General features: G+C 40.9%; 1 protein-coding gene across 1 annotated transcript in view; it reads right to left on the bottom strand.

The window, feature by feature from the left end:
* Positions 1–3528: 3528 nt before the first annotated feature.
* The window catches only part of KL (klotho), a 47432-nt gene continuing 24090 nt past the window's right edge, over positions 3529–26870 (bottom strand). Inside the window, exons 2-5 of the mRNA XM_047873754.1 lie at positions 13558–14068; positions 12546–12814; positions 5708–6809; positions 3529–5332 (exon numbers count right to left, since the gene is read on the bottom strand). Coding sequence (XP_047729710.1) covers positions 4995–5332; positions 5708–6809; positions 12546–12814; positions 13558–14068 — 2220 coding nt within the window. The 3' untranslated portion in view covers positions 3529–4994. The remainder of the gene's footprint in view (positions 5333–5707; positions 6810–12545; positions 12815–13557; positions 14069–26870) is intronic.

The raw sequence follows: 26870 nt of genomic DNA, 5'->3' as shown, positions 1-26870 counted from the left end.
GGTTTCACCCATGGGCATCCTAGGACGATGTCTATTCAAAGTCACAAATGAAATAACGAAGGGACTTCAGGGTGAATTGTATTAACTGTAACAGTCCCTGGTCTTACTTAGGGTCTTACTGAGCTCTGAATATCTAATTAACAAAAAATCATACACACATTAAAAATAAGTGGAATCGGGGCGCCTGGGTGGCGCAGTCGGTTAAGCGTCCGACTTCAGCCAGGTCACGATCTCGCGGTCCGGGAGTTCGAGCCCCGCGTCAGGCTCTGGGCTGATGGCTCGGAGCCTGGAGCCTGTTTCCGATTCTGTGTCTCCCTCTCTCTCTGCCCCTCCCCCGTTCATGCTCTGTCTCTCTCTGTCCCAAAAATAAATAAAAACGTTGAAAAAGAAAAAAAAGAAAAATAAGTGGAATCAATCCTGAAAAACATGGCTGGTGGAGGTGCTTTATTTATTGAATAGTTAGTATGCTCAGCACTTTGCTATTATAGACATTATTCCCATTTCAAAGATGAAGAAATTGAGGCTCAGTGACATTTTGAAGTAGGTCTACTCTTTTCTGTCTATCTTTCTGCCCCGATTAATAGGTAGGTTGAAATTTTTTCCTTCTCTAATCTGTTTTCTTCTCTAATCTATTTCTCAAACTGAGGCTGGAATATCAGTCACCAAGCCTTTTCTGGTATGTAGCAATTACATCACAAAATAAATTTCATTTGTAGGCATCCTATCACAGGCAGTAGAGTATTTCCACCATTTACTCAAGGTTCCTTGTGGTTTTTCTTGACCTCTTTCTCCTTGATATCAAACAACGGGTATTTACCACAAATGTATGAAACAAAAATGTCCCAGGAAATGCACTGCCACAAACAAAACTCTAACAATACTTAATGGTTATACAAATGGAAAAATATAACAGATCTGAGAGAAAAAGCAACATATTCTTAGAAATTGTATTTCAAGATGACATAAAGGAGTTCCTGCTAGAAGAGGAGTTCCCTGGTACTTATTTGCATATAAAGAACTTAACCTATAACAGTACTTGCAAATAGAATACTGATTGGCTAAGGGACAATGTGAATAAGAAAGAAAACGAGTTATAATCCTCTCACTCTGTGATTGGTCTAGGGGTGATGACTTAGGAAAGCCATGTTACTGCCTTGTTACCTAGAAAGGCTATCAAAGGTTATCACACGGAAACGTGTGTTCCTTCCTCTGGATACACAGAACTGATGCTGTGTGGCATCTAACACATGGCAATTTCAGATTCTTGACAGACTTTATTAAATGTGTCTCTGGACAAAGGTGATGTCAGGGAGCTAATTCTGTTAATTCCTGTATTCCATCATTCATTCATACATTTATTCAACTAATCAACATTTACTGAACAATATTTTATAGGAGGCTCCAGGCTAAATACTAAAAATCAAAACAAAACAAGAAGACACGGCCTCTGATTTCCCTCTAGAACCAAGGCTCTCTGTGAAGGTTGGTCCATGTCATCTAAATTAACATTCTCTTTCCCAGACAGAAATTTTGAGCAGCATTGCTCAATATTAAATACTCAATGGAGATGCTACAAGACAATATAACTGCTCTATTCAGTTGGAAAAAGGCAATTTGAATGAGAGAAAAAATGGAATTGTAGATTTATGTAGAAACAAGAGCAGTTGAATTCCACCACCTGAAATACTGCGAGATTCAGAACTAGTTACAGAATTCTCCCTTCCCTGAAGATGTTTAAAAATATTTGTCTTAATCAATAGTTTAGCTTAATTGTAAACTTACTTGCCAATTTATTTCCATGGACTGTAGAGCTGGAAGACTCTTGAAGAGTTTATTCTTCTAGTTTGTTAAATATTTGGGGTATCTTAATTATGCTAGTAATTGACTTGGCAGAGCAAGGCTTTCTTTACAGACCTGCACTGTTCAGTGGAGTGGCCATTAGGCCACACGTGGCTATTGAGCACTTACAGTCTGGCTAATCCAAATTGAGCACGGGATGTGCCATACTTGTAAAACACACACCAGATTTCTAAGACTTAGTAAAAAAAAAAAAAAAAAAAGTATGTAAAAATCTTAAACATTTTTATATTGATTATCTGTTGAAGTTAATATTTTGATGATGTTGGAAACATAATGTATACCATTAATCTTTATTTTTTCCACATTTTTAATTTTTTAATGTGACTACTAGAAAATTTAAAATATGCAGCTTGCATTATCTCTGTGTTGGACCGCATTTGGTATAAACAGTATAAAGGAAAAGCTTCCAAGGCATTAATAGATTCTAATTCTTGTCTGTGGAAGATGAAAATAAAATGAAAAGCGTCCGTATTGAATCTGAAAAACCGTCCACGCAAACCCAGGCAAAAGGACCTGGGCATAAGTGCAAGGGGCACACCGGGGTCCAAGAGAGGAACTGCGAAGGCAGAGCAAATACAAGTGTGGCAGAAATTAGCCCAAAGGCCTCAGAAAACCACAGTACCACCTAATGCCCTTGCAGAGTTGGCCCCACAACCTAATGAGAGGTGTAGGAGTTCCAGAGGAAGAGTCTCTACCTTCAAGAAAATATGCAAAGTGGTGAAGTACCCGGCACTAGTGAGTAAAATATTAGAACTGATGCGGAAGGAGGGCGGTGGACAGGAAGTCCCGCCCCTGGCCCCGCCCCCTCCTCCCTACCCCTCCCCCCCTCCCGCGGTCTGGGCGGACCCTCGCTCCTTTCCCGCTGCAGGGAGCCACTGACCTCCTCCTAAGGTCAGTGAGAACTCAATGTTAATACGCTGCTCTCACTATGGATGGTTTTGAGATGTCATTTCTCCTTGAGGCTTTGGCATGTCTGTTTGGTCTCTTTTGGCTCTTCCTCTGTTTTGCTTTCTCAGTGTCTGAAAGTCTCCCCTGAACCACAGGGACGAGCACGAGGCAGCCTCCACCCCCTTCCACCTTCTACCCTGGCTGTCCACCCGTTTCTTCACTGCTCATAGCCTATGTAGTTCAGTCAACTCAAAAAACTGTTTTTTAAAGAAATTCATCCAGCAGCCGGTCAAATGATTATGAAAGCAGTAAAGTTGCAGGCAGATTTATTACAATACTTCATCAAGGGACAGAATTGCTTCTGTCTACACCCAAGGGAATGAAAATTAATATGGTAGCAAGAAAACTTTTAAACAACATTATTTAACAGTAATTTACAATGAGAAACTAGTTCAACTGATAAGAATGGTTAAATAACTTGTGATAAATTTGTATAGTGGAATTACTCTACAACTATTAGAAATCATGTTTTTGAAGACTAATGACAAAGTTAACACACAATAAAAATTAATAAAGATACACAACTATTTACAATATGATCTGACTCTAATTATGTAAAATAAAATACACAGGCTACGGTAATAGTGACTACCTGGGTGTGATGACAGGTAATTTTTTCTCTTTACGTATAGTTTCTGTGTTTTTAAAATTTTTTTACAATGAATATATATTACTCTTATAATCAGAAAAATATATATACATAAGAGAAACTATTGTTCTCTAGTTTCTAATTTTAATAATAAGTCCAATTTTTAAAAGAATACCAACAAAAGCTTATCTTTCATGGAAAAAAATCACACCACCTTTAAAGATGATACATAATACAGTACAACATTTTATTATACACTATAACCCTGTGTCGGCAAGATTAGTTATGCCTGATACGATAGTGGTTTACCTTGCCTGATACGATACTGGCTTATCTATAAAACAAACATTATGATCGTCCACAACTCCAGTGTCATAGAAAGACCCCTGTCTGAAAATCAGCAAAACTTGTTTAAGGGGCATTAAAAGATAAGACCCCATTAGCCCTTTCTAGAAATCAGTAGCATGTTTCAGTGTGAAAGTTCAAAGCAAAACTACTTCAAAGCTAGTTCCACAGAAGGTGCAGCAAAAATAGAAAATAAACCTCAGCGATCACAGAAATAAATCTTCCAGTGTTATCAGACCAAATGCGAACCTAGTAAGAATTTTTAAAAACTCGATTCAAAGAAATCAGGGCACTTTCTAAAGAACAGCAAGTGAAGTCACTCTTCATAGGATGAGTGATTATTTCGTTCTTATTCACTCAGGAAAGGTCACATCATTCATTGAAAGGAGTGCTCTAAAATCAAAGGGTTTCTAATCAAATTAATCATACTGTTGCTCATAATATGCACTTTTTCCTCCTTTCCTCCTCGCCACGCAGTATAATGCATTGCACGATCGGTTTATGCTTCCTGAAGAGTCCAACATCTCATGATTCATATTTATTTTTCTGCAAACATTTAAAGCCCTCTATGTACAGACCCTTGACAAGGCCCCAGTGACACAAAGCCCTCAAGGACCCCAGGGCCTGAAAAGCGCCTTGAAAGTCACATAAAATAAAATTCTACAATTTGCTCTGCTAAGTACATCATTAACCAGATATGTAAATTAATATTAGCAGCATTTGATAGAAACACTGCTTTTAAAAGGAACGTTCTAGCGTAGGGCCCTCTGTCATGTCTCTAATATTCTACCATTTCTTTTTCAAGGGAAACTGGGTCCAACAGAGAAAGACCATTAGGCATATCATGGAAGTTTAGAGATGGTTATTTGGGACTTAACTTTTTATTTCCACATTTGTTTTACTTCAAGATAATTTAGGAACGGGCACTGATCTTGCTATTCAATTTCTATAAAAATGTTCCAGAATGGGTCCCACTTCCCATACATTTGTTACAGAATGTGTTGCAGAGATGATGGCCCCTAACTGTCTTTGATCATCCTCCAAGAAAGAACAAATCCAGGCACTATTCACATTATTCAGTATTTTACAATCACCTATGCTCACTTCCATACCTCTGTCATACGCCACACATTTTTTTTCTAGAAGTCAGATAAGTGAAATCCAGTCTTACGACATTGAGAAGTGCAAATGGTGAACAGCTGATGTGTGTGCATAATCATTTCAAAGTAAATGAATAGGAAAAAGGTCAGGACTACTTGTAACTTCTTTTGCCTTTCTTAGAGTAGTAAAAAATCAGAGAAAGAGAAATAATAAAAGCAAAAAGTAGGAAAGCTATGAAAGCCAGTAAAGATTTGCGGGTATGAAAAAAGCCGCATCCGGTGCACAGGGTGAATTCTTCTGGACAAAATCTCCCCAAAGTTTCAGGACCCGAGAAGCCATTGCTGTCAATCATTTTCCGATAATGTTTCATGGACGGTTTGGGCTCAAACTGATTTGCAGCATAATGATAGAAGCCAAACTTTGGAGCTGTGCGATCATTGAATGAATAAGCAAAGTATCCACAAAGATTGACACCATCCAATATGTAGGCTAGAAAAACAAAAGGACAGAATAGTTACTAAAATTTTTTTGCACGCAGCACTTCACTTTTACACAGCCTTGGTGCATCAGAGAAAATTTCAATACTATTTAATAAAACTAAATTAGGTTTGATCACAACAGGCTTCCTTCATGCGAGGACAAACATTGAGCTACAGTTAACGTAGAAGGTTTTACATAATTAAACCTACTCTGATGTACTTGGGTTAAATCTTCATGCACAATGAAGGAGGTAAGACTGCTGTGAAGCTGTCTGAAATGGGGGATAAGAAAGTCCATGCTTTTATAGGCCCCAGCAGGTGCTAGGCATTCCCGCCCCCCCCCCCCCCCCCCCCCCCCCCGCCTCAGCCCTCCGGGGCTCCTTACCTTTCAGAGCTTCATTTACATAATTTTGCATGTAATACACCCTCAGCTTGTCTTGCGCTGCCTGCGGATCATCGTCTATGCCGTTGGATATTATATACATGGGGAGGTCTCCGTACTTCAACTTCAGCCAGTTGAGAATTTTGCGTAAGCCCCAGGGCACTACTGCCACCTGACTGGGGGAGTTGAGCCACGTGATGTCGGTCATTTCCTGCACCTCCAGGTAATCGTTGTATTTCATTGGATCTTCTTTTTCCCAGTCGACGAGGATGGTGGTGTAATGGCTTACGGCCAGAAAGTCGAAGGAACCCCGGATTAGCTTTTTTTCATCTTCAGTGAAATAAGGTAGAAGGAAATTGTTTCTCTGCGTGAGCCAGTCCCTCATCACACGCGGATAGTCCCCAGAGCCGAAAATGGGCTCGGCCAGCCAGCCAATGTCAAATTCCAAAACTCTCTCTGCCACTTCTTTGTCCTTTTGGGAGAAAGGGCAGGCCGGCTCTATCCAGTCGGCCTGCAGGGCTATGGATATTTTCCCCTTCTGAGAGCCCCGAAAGTTTTCATCGTACACGCGCCAGGCCAACGCGTGAGCCTTCAGAAGATTGTGCCCCGCGCTGTAGGTCATGTTCCGTGTGTACGGCTCGCCCATCGTGATCCAGAACTTGACGTGGTGGCCGAGATCCTTGAAGCACAGCCGGGCGTACTCTGCAAAAGCCGAGGCGGTGTGGGGGTTCTCCCAGGCTCCGTGCTTGGCCAGGGGCCGCGGCAGCCCTTGGTGCGGGGCCGCGGGTCGCCAGAGCGCCACCACCGGGGTGATGTTGGCGCGCACGAGCTCGCTGACCACGCAGCGGTAGTAGTCGAGGACCGTGTGGTTCACCTGGGACTGGTTGCCCAGCGGCAGGATCAGGGCCCAGTCCAGGGAGAAGTGGAAATGGGAAACGTGCATCTCCTGGAGTAAGGCTATCTGGGGCCGGATGGCAGCGAAGTCCACGCAGTAGGACTTCCGCTTCTTGGTCACAACCCCGTCCACCTTAATTAGCCTCTTACTGTGGTGGACGTCCCACAGGTAAACGTTCGGGTCGGTAAACTGAGACAGAGTGGTGTCCACCTGCCAGCAGAGGAGTAAGCGTTAGCTTCACGAAATCCCACGCAATCCCTTCCGCGAAACTAACAAGCAAGAGGGGCAAAAATAGAGCCTCCCTACCCATTTCAACCATTCCTCCCAAGTCGTTAAGTTCCTGGAAAAAAAACAAAAACAAAAACAAAAACAAACCACATTCCACTCTTTGATGCCTATTTGTTTTACCCCTAGCTCTAACTCTTGATCATTTCAGATGACGATGTTTCTCACACACTTCTGGTCTGTGTTAAGCAAGCATGTTTGAACGATTGCATTTTAATATAAAAAAAACTACTAATATTATGAGACTCCCAAATTAAAAAAAAAAAAATGGATGAAGAGGTAAAGCCTAAAACCTGAGTTAGAATCAGAAAATGCAGAATGGTATGTAAAATATTAAATCATGGGGGCACCTGGGTGGCTCAGTCGGTTAAGCGTGGGACTCCTGGTTTCGGTCAGGTCATGATCTCACGTTTCCTGAGTTCGAGCCCCGTGAGAGGCTCTGCGCTGACAGCACAGAGCCTGCTTAGGATCCCCTGTCTCTTCCTCTCTCTGCCCTCCCCCCCCCCCAAATAAACTTTAAAAAGTATATTTTTAAAAATTTAAAAAATTAAACTAAATTGTACTTCTTAAAATCGTGTTCCAAACTGAAGTTTGCTGTAGGTAGAGACCATGCTGAAAACCAGTGACTGTTGCTTTTTATTGCCTTTAGTGTCAAAGACCGGATTTAACCAATTCAATCTGATGGTAAAAGTGATAGAGAATGTGGTAATGAGGAACGATGTTGTCATTTCCACATATTGGGCTATTGTAACATAGTTTTTAGGTTTTTCTACATTATTTTTCTGTGATGATCATGACAATAATGGTTGTCAATCATCTGATCCATAAGCCTCCAAAATGGAAATAAGAATTTAGGAAGAGCAGACGCGTTGTAAAACTGAAATCATAAAATCCTCCCTCCACGTGTAAACCATGGAGGAAAATGCAAACTGAAAGTTCATCCCAAGGAACCACTTGATGGAACCAGTTTTCTCCTCAGAAACAATCCTGTTCAAACAGGCCCCTTGGTTTGACCCTCTGTATGCAAGCTGGGGTCTAGGGACCTCTAGCAGAAGTTTTGTTGCATTTTGCGGGCCTGAGTTGCTGTTCCTCTGGAGGGGTCAGTGCTGTGTTTATAAAGGAAAAGTAATAAAAACCCAGCGTGTCAGAGGGAAATTGCTTTCTCTGGAGAACCGTCTCTTGTAGATCACCCACGCATGTGTGTCCCCTAGTACGGTGGGAATGCTGTGAGAAGTATTTTTCCACTGTGATGCACCCACAAATCTGGTTTCCTCAGCTTTGCAAGAGAAAATATTTGCATGCTCTTTTGAAGTGAAAGTGTTCATAGCTTGAAGGAATTCTTTGGCTTATTTTTATAGAGCTCTGAGTTGACTAAATTTATACATTTTCTACCACAATTTTTCCAAAACAGCAGGTTTTATTCAGTCCATCTGCAAATAAATATGAGAGACTAAGGTACAATTTCTGGGGGGAGGGGGGAGGCGGGGATCTGTTTCTTGAAACTACAGGACACTTAGAAATAAGTACTTATGGGGCGCCTGGGTGGCGCAGTCGGTTAAGCGTCCGACTTCAGCCAGGTCACGATCTCGCGGTCCGGGAGTTCGAGCCCCGCGTCCGGCTCTGGGCTGATGGCTCGGAGCCTGGAGCCTGTTTCCGATTCTGTGTCTCCCTCTCTCTCTGCCCTTACCCCGTTCATGCTCTGTCTCTCTCTGTCCCAAAAATAAATAAACGTTGAAAAAAATTAAAAAAAAAAAAAAAAAAAAGAAATAAGTACTTAGGCACAATTCTATCTAACCTCTATTTGTCAACTTTTCTTAATAAAAAAATGAAAAAATTAAGGGCAGCCTTTCAGAAATGGATATACAGTATATATTTAGTTTATCGTGGAAGAAGCCTTCTCCTATTAGTGGCCAATGTTAAACAGGCTTTATGTCCCCAGCATGTGGCAGGTTCTGTACCTATATTTACTATGAGCATTAGTGGTTGTCCAGGGACAGTGACCCTGGGAGTCACTGAAATAGCAGCCAGGAGGGAAAAGATAACTTTCAATGGTTTAAAAATTACTTCTCAGGACTTTAATTCAATGTATGAAAAGTATAGAGAACAGCTTGTAAATGAAAACATAGGCACACACTCCTCAGAACTGCCCTAATTTCACTTTGTCGGTTAGGAAGTTCCCTCAGGAAGGGGCCCTGCCAACATAATGCCAAGCTCAAGGTGAAAAGCAGGAAGAACAAAACAGCAGTGGCAACCTTTTCCCACTAGAGAGCTTCTGGAGAAGTTCACCCACCACCGAGGGTCTGAGAGTGAGTTGTTTTGTGTTTGGCTGGTTCGGTGTGGGAGAGACTGGGGAGCTCCAGTGGGTGGAGGAACAGAGACCCCCCCCCCCCCCCAACCACCACCACCACCACCACGACCCCGGAAGTGATGAGGTAAAATGGCAATGCAGCCTCAGGGGAAGGGTCCAGGGCTAACGTCTCGTTGGCATCAGATCAAATTTTAAAACAACTGCCCCCGAGGGGTAGAAAAAGCAATTCTCTCCCCATCTGCCTTCCTCCTCACTGCCATACTTGTTGCATCTGCTTAGAGTTTCTCTGCTCTCTTGAGGAAATAGGTGGTCCTCTTAAAACCTTCTCACTACTTACCGGTTCCCAAGGCAAACCCTCCCTGGGGTGGGGAGCAGAGCAGGAGGGAAGGAGTTCCCTCCAATGTGCAGTCCCTCCCAAGTTCACACTGCCTGCACAGAGATGCTGGCGGAAAACTGAAGTGGGAACTACCTGCCCTGCTATTAGACATCAGGGCAGAGCATGAGCCCTCAGTGACCAAGGACACAGAGCCTGGCAGGGAGCGGGGCCTGGCACAAGGTCATGAGAGAGAACAAAGACCAGGGACTAACCCGTCCAGAGCACAAATACAGGGGAGGGAGGAAGGATGGGGAGCCCATCTCACCAGCCACTTCTGCACCTCCAGACCCTATTTGAAGCCCACTGTCGTTCCCACTTGCAGGAGAGAAATTAGGAAAAGGAGGTAGGAGCAGAGGCTGAGGGAGGAGAGAGAAGGAGGGCGGAAAACCCCAAACCCAACAGGGCAGAGCTACGCTCAGACATCCTGGCTAATACATGTCCCTCAGTCGCCTTTTAAATGTAAGAAGGGATTTAAGACTGAGACTTAAAGCTAAGTTTTTTCTTAAATGTTTGTTTATTTTGGGGGGAGGGGGCATGCACCATCAGGGGAGGGGCAGAGAGAGAGAGGGAGACACAGAAACCGAAGCAGGTTCCAGACTCTGAGCTGTCAGCACAGAGACTGACACGGGGCTCGAACCCGTGAGATCATGACCTGAGCCGAAGTTGGAAACTTAACTGACTGAGCCACCCAGGTGCCTTAAAACTAAGTCTTTTAAACTGAGGTCTTCAAAAGACCTAAGAATAATACAACCCAGCGAAAAATGTATGAAGGAATGTGTTATTTATTTCCTTATAAAGGACTGCCATTTGATGTTTACAAGAAAACAGCAACCCAGCTCAACTAAAAGACCCTCCCTCAGATCCAACCATTCTTCCAAATACTTGTTTTGAGCTGAAGGGTAACAGAATATGCCACCCCAAAATGTGACCGTAGTTCAGGGCCTGCCACCCCAAAATATGCCCCTCTGGTATACTATTTTGAGCTGTAGGCACTCGAATAATAACATGCAGGGAAAGGCTTTCTCTGAACTCCCCTTACCTGCCTAAAGACAGATGCTCCAGAAAGAACTCTGTTCTCATCAATCCCTCCCAGGAGTTTCATCACCCAGGGAAGATCGAGACACGTCACAGGAGACCAGAGGCCACCACAAGACCCAGACAGACTTTGTCAGAAACTCTTGTGGCTCCCATCTATCCTTCTAAGGGCCCATCCATCTTTCCTAAAAATTGCTTATTCTTCCCTAAGAGACATATATCCCACCTCTGCTTCCAGCTTTTTCTATTAAGCTGGTATTTAAGCCTGAATTCTAAGTCACCTCAAGGACTTAACTCATTTTTGTCTGAGTATCTCTCATGTATATATCAGGTACACATGTTAATATACTCCTGCTTGTGTTTCTCTTTTTAGTCTGTTTTTAATTTTCCCTATAATTAAAGAACTCAGAAGGGTCGAGGGAAAGTGATTTTCCTCTCCTACTGCACCAGTGAGTTGGCTAGAAGCATCCGACGGCATGCTAAGTGCCAAATGCCTTTGCTTGTCTATGGATACCACACTTTGTCTCTTATTTTAATATTTATTTATTTTGAGAGAGAGGGAGTGTGTGTGTGTATGCAAGTGGTGGAAGGGCAGAGAGAGAGAGAGAGAGAGTTCCAAGCAGGCTCGTGCTGTCAGCATGGAGCCCAACACAGGCTTGAACTCACGAACTGTGAGGTCATGACCTGAGTGATCACGACCTGAACCAAAATCAAGATTCGGATGCTTAACCAGCTGAGCGGCCCAGGTGCCCATGTCTCTGTCTTGATTTCTATTTTCACACTCAGACTTTTCAACAACACCCCACCAGCACCTGCTCACTTAACACCATGCTCCATGCACTCTATTATATTATTTGTACATCATTTTCCCTCAGTAGACCTCTATGAGGTTTTTTGTTTGTTTGTTTGTTTTGTTTTGTTTTTGTTTTTTTTTTTTTTGGTTTTGAGACAGGGTGCAAATAAGCGAGGGCAGAGAGAGAGGGAGAGAGAGAGAATCCCATGAGGTGCAGAGAGAGAGAGAGAGAGAGGAGAGGGGCTCACCCGAAGCAGGGTTTGTGTTCACCTGAAGCGGGGCTCAAGCTTACCCTATGTGGGACTCTAAATCACTAGCTGTGAGATCATGACCTGAAGCAAAGTCAGATGCTTAACCAACTGAGCCACCCAGGCGCCCAGCAGTAGACCTCTTTGAAATCAGGGGTCAATCTTACCCATGTCAGTGTGCACTCCCCTCAACGGAGCATCCCCGGCAATGAACACAGGGCTTTGTGCATGCTAAGCATCCAATAAGTGCCTCCTAAAATAGTCCATCAAGCTCCAGAAAACAAATTCCTTAAAAATTGGGAAGTTAAAAATATACTGAGGATTAACTAAGTAGTAAGTGCTCAATAAATATTGGTTGACCATTTTGAAGAACTTCCTTACCCTTTTGATAGCTAGTTCTAGAAATGAAACTTCAAGCAGTGAACCATTGGAGCAAGAGTTTTCACCGCTTGAGATGCTTCTGCAACAGGGTGCAGCTAAGCCCCGGCAGGGCTCTGCCTAATGTTCCTGCCTCAGACTCAGCAGCTCCACTGAGATCTCAGAAAATTTGAAGTTGTTTGTCCTATCTTGTTTATGGAAGAACTCAACTGCTTTAAAAGGCATCCAAAACCACTGTATTAAAAGGGAGTATTTTTATCTTTTTACTATCTTTTCAGATATTAAATATTCATATATTTTAAATCTGTTCCTCCTTTGGGACTGATTTAAAGTGCAAGATGAAGCTAGGAAGATTTGTGGAGAGAAGGGTGCAATGTTTCAAATTGTGCCCTTAATGTTCTCATTAAGGAATCACGTCTGGCCCAAAGAATGGACAATGTGTCATGACAACCTAATAAGGAAGCACTACTTACTAGCGATAGGGCTTGGTGAGACTGCTGATTGGTTTTGTCAGCTGACTTACTTGAATGTAGTTGTCAACAATTCCCCAAGCAAAGTCACAGGGAAATGTCCCTTCTAGAGGTTGATTTTCAGGTAAAGGAGGGAAGCCATTTTTCTCTATCAGCTTTTGGTAGAACAAGGCTGAAGATTTCGGCAACAGTTTCTTATCCTGGCTTAGAAAGTCAACATAGAAGAGTCCACGCCTGATGCTGTAACCTCTGTGCCATTCGAAGCCATCCATAAGGGACCAGGCCGTGTACCCAATGACGTCCACCCCATCCAGCCTAATGGCTGCAAAGAGAAGAGAGGACAAGAACAATGTGACCCCTAGCCAGGCACTGGCCTCATGTGTCAAGAGCATTTGAGGGGTTTACTACTTACGGAAATAAGTTGTGTATAATGGTCACTGTTTGGTAAACCAATGACCTTTCTTACTAATAAAAGGCTGTCACACTTGGGTAATTCCACAAACAAATGTCTTCACCAACATGCTTATCTCCAGTATGTTTTTACTTGGAATATTTTTATTTCCAGTAGGTGTTCTTTGGGCCTGAGATGATGGTCTTGCTCCATTTTCTATCCTAGCATTGTGCTTGCCACAATAAGTGAACACAATCTTTAAAAGAATAAACTATTTAATATTTTCTTCAGAAAGGGTTGATACTCTTTTTTCTTTAAAAATTGTTTTATTCAGTGCAAAGAATAAGAACCCAAAAACATGTACAGAGATCTAGATGTCCTGGGATTCACTTAATCCTTAATATAATCTAAAATTCTAGAGTACTAACTCTGAAAGTCAAGTGTTTTCACACATTATAACCCAGTTTCTCATTTTCAAAATGAGTTTAAAAATGAATTTAAGTTCCTCAAGTCCCCAAATGAGAAAGGTGTTACATAAGTGCATTTCTACTATTGCCAAAATGAATTTCTTCATTACAATTAAAATCTATAAATTCACATAGTTTATTACAGATCATCTGAAAGATTTTCCTGTTGCTTTCAGCAAGAAATTAGAATTTTATCCCCAATCCTACCTTTTAAGGTTTCCATTACGAATTTTTTGAGGTAATACATATATTTGGCGTCGTCTCTCTTGGTGGTCCCTGAGACAAACCAGCCATTTTCCACAATAAATATTTGAGGGTGGTTATATTCAAGGTCAATCCAAGAAAGGAGTTGCCTCAGGCTGGGAGATTCTAACTGGCGGAACTTCATGTGGGGGTCCAATAGTTGAAAACTTAAGGTTGGTCCAAAAGAAAGAGCAAAAAAGTCAGCTGTTCCCTTAATGAACTTTTTCTCAGCTTCAGTAAAATCAGGCAGAAGACGTGAAAGATTATTCTTCATGCTCTCAGGATAGTCACCATCAATAAATATGGGTTTGGCAAACCAGCCTAGTACAAAGTCAAGAGACTTTTGACATTCTTTGATGCTGTGGTCGGTCATTCTTCGAGGATTGATCCAGTGGGAGCTTAGGGCGATGGAGACCTGGCCTCCCTGAGTTGGACGGAAAGAAGTATTGTAGAGATGCCAGATTTTGGCATGAGCCTATAAAAGAAAAGCAATGGTGAATTTATCTCTGATTGCGAGAAGAAATATGCAATATATTTCTGAATCCTCAATTCTGTTGGTGTCTGTTTCACATCAAGCCTAACTTAATGAATCACCCCACAATGTAAAAGTCACCTGGAAACAATAAATTATTTCAGGGGTAGGTCAGCCCACAGCGAGCTGCTACCACGACTGGAATTATTTCTATTGTTTTTCAGTAGCCAGTGGAAAATGTGAATTTCTTGTCTTGAAGTCATTGTTCATACTTTGGGAAGTTAATGAAATAAGAATTTGTTATAATATCTTACTACTTAATTGACTTTGGATTATGTAATTTTTAATTAATAGGCTTCGTGAAAAGAACCAATCCTGCATTATGATCACACCAGGAATTTCTAAATAGGATTATATATTTTTTATCCTAAGAGACTGGGAGTTTTCGAGGTGACTCAAGTTGTTGGAGTCAATTTGATATTTTGTATTCATCTCTGACAGCTAAAATTCTAACACGTGTCCCTTTATTCTTAATTTTAATTCTTCCCTAAGAAGAATCAGCACAATAAAGTAAAGGGCCAACTCCAATATCTAGCCTCGGCCCACCCTCTGGAACTCTGGGACAGTGTTGGTTCGCACAGGACCCAGAAGTGCAAGGGTACGAGCCAAGAGCAAGAATCACCCAAACTTGGCTTTGAGGAGATCAGCTGTCCATAGTTAGTCAGCACTCAGCTGGGAGTTTCCTACAGCAATGAAATGGGCTTTGCTTAAGATTAACTTTATACTCCCATAAAATCTTGCTGACTTCTGATATCTCATTTTCACTTGTTTTCTTTGTATTTATGAAGACCAGTGAGGATTACAGGGTTTTTCCTCCCTTATTTGAATTTTCTCTTCACTTTTGAATTCCTTGATTTACTCTCCATATTTTTCTACAAACACAAGGGCTGTTTATTGGCCTTTTACTCCCCTAATATATCCTCCTTGAAAACCTCATTCCAGTTCTCTGTTTGACTCATATTCTCCAAAATGATCATGCCAATTTCATCCCGCTCCCTGGGCCTGAAGAAGCTCTTTCAGTATGCCAAATATGCTCTTCATTTTCCCTAAATATTCTTCTCGTGGTTCATTTCAGTGCAGGTGTCCAAGAATGATCTTATCATTGTTCTTATGAGTTCAGCCAAATATTTCAGTGGAATAAAATAGTTTATGTCTAACTTTCATTTTTAGTTTCTTAGTAAATATCTACTATGTTTCATTCCACTGAATATATTTTTTCATGACCTGAAGCATCTCCCCATATGCTAAGAAGGAAAGGGAGAATAAAAGATTGATCAGAAGAATAGTAGCATTCACCCATGTGGTTCGGCGGGGGGGCTCAGTCGTGCTACACTGCTGGTCTTGTGGTGTCCCCCACCTTTATCTTCTTCCCCTCCACCACCCGATATCTCTCTTCCCCATTGTCAAGACGTCTCGTCATGTCGCTTAACAGTTAAATAGAAAAGAAAAGGAACATCTCAGGCTAGTCCTCAGAATGTCAGATCAGGGCACTTTCCTAACTTGGCCCAACTGAGGCCCACAGGCACTCGTGTTCTAAGTCTAACAGACACACCTCGACAGACCAGCTGCTGTGATAGAAATAAGAGGCCAGGCAAGAGTGAGAGCAACCCAAGAACTTCCTAATCTGGGTCAGTTTTGCAGGTAGCAGAAGTAGGAGTCCTACCATAGAATAGCCTACACTAATGGACCACTCCTCTAACCTTGGATATTTTGACATGGTGCAGAGGAAGTCTGGCTAGGAAACCAATGCCCTGGGCCACACAGAAATGTACACGTGGTCTCTAATGTCAGATAAACTTCCTGCCCTGTCACATTTTTGGGTGCCTTTAACCACACTACCTAACCTGGCAGGTGAGACTAACTTCCTTGTGTCTTTCACAGAGATGTTATGACAATTAAATAATTTACATAAAACACCTAACACAGAGTCTGCATTCAATAAGGTCTCCATGAATGCTTACTCCTTCTCTCCTTAAAGGATGAACAGAAAAAAAAAAAAAAAAAAAAAAAAAAAGGAAAGCATAACAGGTCCAGGGAATATCACCTGCTAAGGAATTCAGCCCAAGAGCACCCAAGTGAGGTACTGATGCCACCTGGGGTTTGGATTAGAAGAGGCTTAGGGCTTAGGTTGGGATCCCATCTCCCCCTTCTATTACCAGTGTGAGCCTCAGGTACTTCTCAGTATCAGTGGGGACAGCATCTATTCTCCTGCAAGGACACGATGGGGATCATGTGATATGATGCAAGTAAAAATGTCTACTAAGTAGTTTATTATTTTATAGAAGTATATATTTGCAGCATTGGGAAGTTGATGGTTAATTTTATGTGTCAATTTGACTGGACTTAGGTCCCCCCAGATAGCTGGTAAAATGCTTGTCAAGGGTTTAGCTAAACTATGCCATGGTAATGCTGCCTCAGCAGCCATTTTGTTTGGCCATGCAGCCTTGAGGGACCTTGACCTGACATCAGCCCCTCCTGCAAGTGCATGCCCTAGACAGCAGCCTGCAGGGTCACAATCAAATTTAAGGTCTTGACATGACCTCCCTAACCGCCCTTGTGATCCAGAATCGCCCCTTGCTCCCAGCCCCTGTATGCCCTATGGGCCCTTTAGATAGACCACCATGGAGTTTACTCAAATCCTCTTTCTGGTTTGAATTGACCAATCTGGCCCTTGCTTAAGAACCCTAATCAAGCCATGTATTTGGGTTCTGCCTCTCTCTTTGTCCCCATGTGGCCCCTTAAGGCCAAGTACTTCCTCCAGGACCTGTGAGTAACAGACTTCTCTATTTCAAGTTCTCTTGTGCTCTGTTGTTGAACTGGGGCTCACCATACAGCACTATGCTCCACTTAACAAATGTTAATTTAACAAAACCATAACAACATTATTTCTGGGTGTGTCTATGAGGGTATTTCTGGAAGAGATTAGCATTTGAATAGGAAGGCTGAGTAAAGGAGACCACCCTCACCAATGTGGACTGCCATCAACCCATGCATTGAGGGGCTGAAGAGAACCAAAAAGGGAAGGAAGGGTGAACTGTTTTTCTGGAGATTGCAAACAAATATAGAAAGCATCTTGGATGTCACTTGTCTTAACCACTCACCCTACTCCCCAAACCCCTACTTGATCTGTTATTTGACTGCTCTCCACCACAGTCCAACTTGGTGGTCATCCCACTCATGGAGGCCCTCCCACCCTCACCCCCATCCAACCTGCCACACTGGGCTGCATGTCCCTCCTCTGGGTGCTCTCTGAGTCTCAGGCATACCTCTCTTGCATCTACTGCAGGTAATGATGCCTTCCTCCCCAGACTGAGCTCCCTGGCTTCCCTCATCCCCTTCCATTGCCTGTTAAACTGAACTGAACCCTGCTTCATTCACCTTCATTCCATTTTCTGATGGTAGATTTGAGTAGTCGACTACTGTAAGGCAAGGTGTGGGACGGTCACTACTTAAGGTGTGGCAACAACTAAGGACGATTAAGAGGGACACATGGTTATGTTTGGTTTTGCATTGCTTTCTAATTATTCCAGGTACGTTAATCTTACAAACTTGTTATTTTAAGATTGACATTTAATAAAGCTATTGTCATAGACTCAGGGAAGTAATTAAGGGTGTATGTAAGAATGTTTATCTATGAACTATTTCCAATAGCGAAATATTGAAACAATTGAAATATCCAATATTCAAATACATTCACACCCATACGTGCATTTTTAAACACATTATGGTATGACTAAAGATATACTACTATTCAGACATTATAAACAATACGGAAGAACGTCCATTTACATGTTAAAACTGTTTCTAAAATACTAACTGAACAGAAAAGCGGGCTACAAAATAGTAAGTAGAGTTTAACAGAATTTTTTATTAAAGGAAAACACATACAAATCTGAAATGATTTATAAGTTGTTAAAAGAGCTTTTGTAGCAGGATTGTGGGTGGTATAATTCTCTTCAATTTGCTTATCTATATTTTTTCATTTCCTACCATACACATGTATTTCTTTAGAGTTTTGTTTTTGTTTTTTTTTACTTAAAATTTAAAAATGAAAAATAGCTCATAGGAGCTGGATGGCTGGCCCTGCTGAACTGTCCATGATAGTAATTTGAAAGCCGTGATCTAAATAACCCCTGCCTAATTTTTCTTTGTTGTGCCTTATGGTCTCTGCCTCAAGTCCTGAATCCCGGGTGCATGGAACCCTCCACGAAGGTCTGAAATTGCTAGGCTCCCATGCCTTCATGGGTGCATCTCTCTCAAGTTTTCCTATCCCCAGTCCCTCCAGTTCCACCCCGCTTCAAAACTCAGCTCAGACATCACCCTTCTGGGAAGTCTTCCTTGACATCTTCCCTCTCTCTGCCCTGAAGTGTCCACTCCATGTGTCTCCACAGCTGCCCTCTATTAAAAGACCTTCACCATATTGGGTTGCATTCATTCAAATGTCTAGATTGTAGGTGTTTCCAAGTCTTTGACTAGGTCTTTTATGTGTCTATTCCCAGATTCTAGCAAAGTGTCTGGGGCAGAATACGTATAACAAACAGATATGGAGGAATGAAGGCTGGCAGTGAAAACCAGACCAAAGAGTGTCGACACAAGCGAACATTTTTCTGAGCCAGAACAGGAAAACTCTCATCACATACCCTGGTTGTATTTTATTTCTGAGACCTTGAAAGACAGAAAACTTTCAGGTGCACACCATCACAAAAATAAATTAGAATGGATTTGGCATAGTAGGCTCTTAAGAATAATACTGCATAGTCCCAAGATGTGCTAATGATCTAATGTGGGGCATATGACACGGTGTATAATGTCCTCTCCACTTCCTTCCTAGCCTCATGGTTGATTTCGCAATCTACGTTCTGAAAAATCTAAGAAAAAAAATTATTCTTATATTTCTTTCTGCCAATCAGCTAGTATCACCACATTTTAGAAGTCAACTGAAATATTCTGAATTCCATACACACATATAAACATTTTCTCTCTGGTTAAACGACTCCTTGTCATTTACCTATTTGTACCCTTCACAGAGCTCAATGAAAACTTTCACACAAACTGGGTATTTAAAAAATAGTGAGGGACGGGAAACATGGGAGATGAACCCCACGTCCACTCCAGCATTCTACCGCGGTTCGGTTTCCAGACTTGGATGAGGGAAATGAAACCCAAGCAACACACAGCAGCACTGCTGAGCTGAGAAGGCAGAGCTCAGTGATACGGGCTGCTGAAGATCCACACGTCGAAGAGAAGGGCACAGAGGGAGGGCCCAGATTTCTGCATGAGGATTTCCCGGCAGTCCTTGGCTAACTATGAAGAAGACGAGATTCTGCAGGGCTTCACAAAGAGCAGATGCCACAGGTCTGAGAGCTGAATACAAAAGGCTGTACCTAGAGAGCCACAATAGAGAAACATGGCTGAATACTTCAGACATTCAACCGAAATCCATAAAGGTCATACGTGAGGAATAAGGACAAAACTAAGACACACCAGCTCTAACAAAGACTACATCCAAGCCTAGTGGGTTCAAGAGAATCCTTGGTAAAGTAATTGCTTGGCAGAGCAAAATACCACACCCTTTAAAGGAAGTGGCATAAGCCAAACTTCCTATCATGTGTTATTTATATTGTCCAGGCATAATAAAAAAAATTTACTAGACATTGAAAAAGCAAGAAAATAAAAATCTTAATTAAAAAAAAATCAAAAGGACAGAAACCAAAGCCAAGATGACCCAAAAGAATTTTAAGATAGCTATTACAAGTATGTTCGAAGATTTCAAGAAGAAGATAGATATAAAAAGTGAATGATGTGGAATAACAGCATATAACAACAGAGAAACGGAAACTCAAAGAAAGCATGACAATTCTAGAACTGAAAAGTAAAATATATAAAGTGAAAATTTTATCAAAGGGGATTAATAATATTAATTCTACATAGACTATATAATTAGGGTGAATAATCTCTATTTTAAAATTTTTTCATGTTTCTTTATTTTTGAGAGAGAGAGAGAGAGAGACAGAGCACGAGCAGAGAGAGAAGGAGACACAGAATCCGAAGCAGACTCCAGGCTCTGAGTGTCAGCACAGAGCTCAGAGCAGGGCTCGAACTCATGAACTGTGAGATCATGACCTGAGCCAAAGTCGGATGCTTAACCGACTATGCCACCCAGGTGCCCCAGGATGAATAATCTTTAAAGAAACCACAAAAATATATTAAATGTTTATCTTAAAAGCCAGTAAGATAACAAAAATGAAATACTAAAAAATATTTGATTCACCTAGAATGCTTAAAGAAAAATACAAACAAAAACCAATGAAATAAATAGAAAGCAGACAGCAAAATGGTAAACACAAACCCAATCGTACCAATAATTACTCAAATGAAAATAGACTAAATGCTCCAAGTAAAAGACAGGTAGTGTCTGCTGCTGGCAGCACAGAGCCTGCTTAGGATTTTCTCTCTCTCTCTCTCTCTCTCCCTCTCTCTCTGCCCCTCCCCACTCAAGCTCATGTGCATGTGCCCTCTCTCTTTCTCTCTCTCAAAATAAATAAATAAACTTAAAAAAAAAAAACACACAAACTCTAACCCCAGGTAATTTCACTAGTGAGTTCTATCAAAGACTTAAGGAAAAAATATACCAATTCCACAAAAATTCATTTAGAAAATAGAGGAGAGGTCGTTCTCAATTCAACTTGTGAAGTTAGTATAACAGTGATGTAAAAATCTGCCAAAAAATTTAAGAAACGAAAATTAGAAACCAAACATCCCTGGAATAGATATGCAAAAAGTAACTGGAGGTCAAACACAACAATATTTTTAAAAATGTACCAAAAGAGGGGTGCCTGGGTGGCTCAGTTAGTTGAACACCCAATGTTGGCTCAGGTCATGATCTCACGGCTCATGAGTTCAAGCCGCATGCGGGGCTCTGTGCTGACAGCACGGCCTGCTTCAGATTCTGTGTCTCCCTCTCTCTGCCCCTCCCCTGTTCATACTCTGTCTCTCTCTCAAATAAATAAACATTAAAAAAAGGTTTTTTTTAATGTACCAAAAGAGAAATGGCATGGCATTACTAATATGAGACAAAATATAGTTTAAGTCAAAAATTGTTACAAGAGACTTGGGGCGCCTGGGTTGCTCAGCTGGTTAAGCGTCTGATTTCAGCTCAGGTCATGATCTTGCAGTTTGTGGGTTCGAGCCCCGCGTCAGGCTCTGTGCTGACAGCTCGGAGCCTGGAGGCTGCTCCGGATTCTGTCTCCCTTTCTCTCTGCACCACCCCCCCACCCCGCTCACACACCCTGTCTCTCTCAAAAATAAACATTTAAAAAAATTTAAATAAATAAATAAATAAATAAATAAATAAATAAATTGTTACAAGAGACAAAGAAGAACATTACATATGGGTAAGAGGGTCAATCCTTCAAGAATATGTAACAGTTACAAACATTTGCACACGAAGAAGAGAAGAAAATTAATGAAACAAAAATTGATAGAATTGAAGAGAGAAATATATCATTTGATAATACCTGTTGCAGACTTCAATACTCCACTTTCAATAATGGACAGAAACTCTAGACGGAAGGTTAACAAGTAAACAGAGGTCTTGGACATTACTAGAAGTCAATCCGAGCTAAGAGACACACAGAACACCCCACCCAACGAGAACAGATACACATTTTTCTCAAGTGCACATGAGACATTCCCAAGAATTGACCATATGTGAGGACTCAAAGCAATCCTTAATAAATTTTAAAAGATTGAGATCATACAAAGTATCTTCTCTGACCACAGTGAAGTGAAACAAGAAATCAATAACATTCATAAATATGTGGAAATTAAAGAACACACTCCTAAAAATCAACAAAGAAGAAATCACAAGGGACATTAGGAAACACTTATGAATAAAAACAAAAGCTGAATAGAAACAAAACCACAATGCACCAAGACTTAGAAGACGCAGCAAAAGCAGTACTCAGAGATAACTTTATACCTGTAAATCACTATATTAAAAAAGAAAGACCTCAAAGCAAGAACTTAACCTTCCACCTTAAGGAAAAAGAAAAAGAAGAGCAAACTAAACTCACAGCTGGCAGAATAAAAGGAATAATGAAGATTAGAGTAGATAGAAACACGACAGAGAAGAGTGTCTAGACAATTATCTGATAAATTATCTAGACTGACTAAGAAAAACAGAGAGAAGACTCAAATTACTAAAATCAGAAACAAAAGTGGGGACACTATTACTGATCATTTCTGTATATCTATTTCCATAATAAAAGGATTATAAGGGAAGATGGTAAAAATTGTATGCCAACAAATGAGATAACCTAGATGAAATGAACAAATTCCTAGAAATACACAAAGTACTAAAAACGGCTCAAGAAGATATAGAAAAAGGAGAAGGATATCACTTTCTTTAAATTTTATTTTATTTTTTTAGTTCTGCCTTTTGGTGTACGATTTCCTTATTGTTTAGGCTCAGATCTCTGGTACAAGGTTGGATGGGGGAGATACCATGTTTACTCACTGGAAGATTCAACACTGAAACTTATCCATCCTCCCCAAACTGATCTCTAGATTCTGCACAATCCCATACAAAATTCCAATACATTTTTTTGTAGACATTAATGAGTTGTTTCTAAAATGTATGTGATTATTCAAAGGACATAGATAAATTAAAATAAATTGCAAGAGGAAGAACAAAGTTGAAGCATTCACAGGACCTGATTTCAAGACTTACTATAAAGCTATAATATTCAATATGGTGTGATATTGGCATAAGAATAGACAAATAGATCAAAGGAGAAGAATAAAGAATTCAAAAATAGGCCTAATGCAAATTGATTTTGAACAAATCCTTAGATGGCAAAAAAAAAAAAAAAAAAGCCTTTTCAACAAACTCTCTTGCAACAATTGGGAAACCATTATGGGCAAAAATGAACCCAACCTTACACCTTGCATAAAAATTCATCTGAGATAGACCACAGGCCCAAATGTAAAATATAAAACTATAAACTCACAGAATAAAACATAGCCTCTGGATCTCACAGTAAGGATTTCTTAGAATTCAGAAAGCACTAATCATAAAAGAAAAAACAGATGAAGTGGACTACATCAAAATTAAAATCTTCTCATCAAAAAAGTTAACAAAAAAGACAAAGCACTGAGGAGAAATATGTATATGTATAAAATATATATATATATATATACACATCTGACAAAAGAGTTGTATTCAAAATAAATACAAGAATCCTATCAATTCATAACAAAAAAAGAAATCAACCATATCACCACCATGAACAACAGATCTGAGCAGACATTTTCACAACAGCATCTACATCAATGTTCAATCAGCACATGGAAAGGTACTCAACACCAACATTATCAGGGAAATGCATATTAAAACCACAGTGAGCTATCATATGCACAGGAATGCCACAGCTGAAGACTGACAGCAAATTCTGACAAGGATGAAAAGCAGCTGGAACTTTCATACATTGCTGCTTGGAGTGTAATTAGTACCACCACTCTGGAAAATAATTTGGCAGTTTCTTATAAAGTTAAACGTGGGCTTTCTCTATAACCCAGAAATTCCACATCTAGGTATTTACCCAAAAGAAATGACAAAATAGGTCCACAAAAAGACACAATGTCAAGATAAAAACAAGAGTGAACGGTTCAAGGATGCTTACAATAGCATTATTCACAATAGCAAAAAACTGAAAATAACACAGATGTCCATCAACAGGAGTATGTATAAATCCTGTCTGTTTTTACAATGCAATACTCCTCAGCAATAAAAAGAATGAACTGCTGTTAAATGCAACAATAGGGATTGGCCTCAAAAATATTATATTTAGCAAAAGAACCAAGACACAAAGAATACAAGCCTATGGTAGCGTGATTCCATTCACATAAAATTCAAAAATCAGCCTGCTGTGATAGAAATCAGAACAGTGGTTTCCTATGGTGGGTGAAAATTGATTAGAAAGAGTCACAAAGGGGACTCCTAGGTCGCTCAGTAGGGTAAGCGTCTGACTTCAGCTCAGGTCATGATCTCACAGTTTGTGGGTTCAAGCCCTGCATCGGGCTCTGTGCTAACAGCTCAGAGCCTGGAGCCTGCTTTGGACTTTGTGACTCCCTCTCTCTCTGCCCCTCCCTTGCTCACACTCCATCTGTCTCTCTCTCTTTCTCTCTCAAAAATAAATAAACATTAACAAAAGAAAGAAGAAGAAAAGAATCACAAGGAAACTCTGGGGTGATGGGAATGTTCTGATCTTCATTGGAATGTTGGTTACACAAGTGTATGCAGTTGCCAAAATTTATCAAAGTATACATTAAAATATGCACATCAATTTTAAAGATCTATAGAGAAAGAAAGAAAACCTTAGTCACAGGCGAAGCTATTTTGCGGACAGAAATAGAGTTATCTAAGATTTACATGGCAAGAGAAAACTGATTTTCTCTGAAACACTAATTTATTTCTGAAACTACAGTAGTAATTTGTTGCTTAAAAAAATTTTGCAGTTGGGGTGCCTGGGTGGCTCAGTTGGTTAAGCGTCCGACTGCAGCTCAGGTCATGATCTCATGGCTTGTGAGTTCGAGTCCTGTGTCAGGCTCTGTGCTGACATTTCACAGCCTGGAGCCCGCTTCAGATTCTGTGTCTCCCTCTTTCTCTCTGCCCCTCCCCTGCTCATGCTCTGTCTCTCAAAAATAAACATTAAAAAAAATTTTTTTAATTTGTAGTTATTTAGCTTTTAATTAAGGGTATCAATACTCATTTATTCACTCACTCATTTATTCATTCAACAAATGTCCTAGGCACTTGTCTAAGTTTCTAGAAATCAATAGGACTCAAAATAAGATTCTGATCTCATGCAGCTTACATTCTAGGGAGGAAGAGAGGTCCTTGAAATAAAGCTGAGTAAGAGAATCAGAGGTGGCAGGGGTCAGGATGGGGGAGTACAGTATGAAAGCCTTCTTTGATCAGGGATGTTTGAGGAGAGGTCTATCAATAACATGACAAATGAAGGCTGCTAAAGGAGCCCTGGAGGGGAAAAGCATTCTGGGTAGAGGATGGGGCCAGTGTAGAGATCTGTGGGTCCTGTGGGCATGTGGCAGGTGGGAGGTAAACCGTACAGAAGGCAAAGGGAGAATCTCCTCAAAGAGAAGATCAGACAAGACACTGAGCCCCCACTCCTCCCACCTCCTAGCCGAGTGGGCTGTTGGCAATGACAGACAGGTGTGGGAGTTCAAAATCCACCTGAAAGGCAACTGTGGGATACAACTTACAGTCCAGAGGTCCCGCAAGGGATCAAGCTGAGATGGCAACATAGCTTGTCTTTTCCCTTTCCCTGTTCTGCTCTCATGCCCTCACTGACTTCTCTTGCAAGCACTTCTTGACTCAAGATCTGCTTCTTGGGGAGCCAGACCTGCGTCAGGCTGGGACGCGGTTGGCTCAGCCTCATAGGGTGCAGTGAAGAGTTTGATTTTATTCCATTTTTTTTTCTTTTCAAGGTTTTATTTAAATTCTAGCTAGGTAACATATATGGTAAAATTGGTTTCAGGTGTAGAATTTAGTGATTTATCCTTTACCTAAAACACCCAGTGCTCATCACAAATGTCCATTGCCCATGTAGCCCATCTCCCACCCACCTCCCCTCCAGAAACCCTCAGTTTGTTCTCTGTAGTTAAGAGTCTCTTATAGTTGACTTCCCTCTCTTTTTTTTTCCTTCCCCTATGTTCATCTGTTTTGTTTCTTAAATTCCACATATGAGTGAAATCACATGGTATTTGTCTTTCTCTGACAGGCTTATTTTACTTAGCATAATACACTTGAGCTCCATCCATGTCATTGCAAATGGCAAGATTTCCTTTTTTTTTTTTTTTTGATGGCTGAGTTGTATTCCATTACACACACACACACACACACACACACACTCACACTCACACCACATCTTCTTTATCCATCCATCGGTTGATGGACATTTGGGCTGTTTCCATTGTTTGGCTATTGTTGATAACATGCCGCTATAAACATCAGAATGCATGTGCCCCTTTAAATCTATATTTTTGTATCCTTTGGGTAAATACCTATTAGTACAGTGAAATTGCTGTGTCATAGGGTAGATTTCATTCTAAATTAGGTGAAATTCACTAGATAGTTAAGCTTAGTGATTAAGAACATGGGCTAGGTCAGACTGTTCTAAATCTGTGCCCTTATTAGCTGTGTGACCTTAGACATATAATCTAACTCTCTGTGCCTCTGTTTCCTCATCTGTAAAATAAGAACAAGTATAGCACCTTACGTTCATATCCTTACGGGGATTAAATAAGTCAATATATGAAAAAACTTATGATTGTGACCCATCGGGTAAGTTTATGATTCAGTGTGGTAGTAATGGAATTTAATTTATGATTTTTAAGAGATCACTGACTGCTATGTGGCAAACAGACTCCAGGAGGGCAACATAGGAACTAGGAAAGCAGTTAGGCAGCTATTGCTGTGGTCCCAGTAAAAGATGGTGTTGGTTTGGACCAAAGGAGGTAGATAGAAGTGGCCAGATTTCAGCCATCACTGAAGGTGGAATCAATCAGTAGAACTAGCCAATGAATTACACGTGACTTGTGAGGCAGGGAAAGAATCAAGGACAACAGAGAAAGCAACAAGTAAGGGACTTGGGAAGGAAAGTGATCAAGTTCTGTTTGGACCGTGGGTCTGATATTTGGGTGAAGATGCCTGGTTGATGGCTGG

Source organism: Prionailurus viverrinus, chromosome A1 (genome assembly GCF_022837055.1).
Source record: "Prionailurus viverrinus isolate Anna chromosome A1, UM_Priviv_1.0, whole genome shotgun sequence".
Classification (NCBI taxonomy): domain Eukaryota; kingdom Metazoa; phylum Chordata; class Mammalia; order Carnivora; family Felidae; genus Prionailurus; species Prionailurus viverrinus.
Note: the sequence above shows the minus strand (reverse complement) of the source record. Positions and strands in the feature narration are given on the sequence as shown.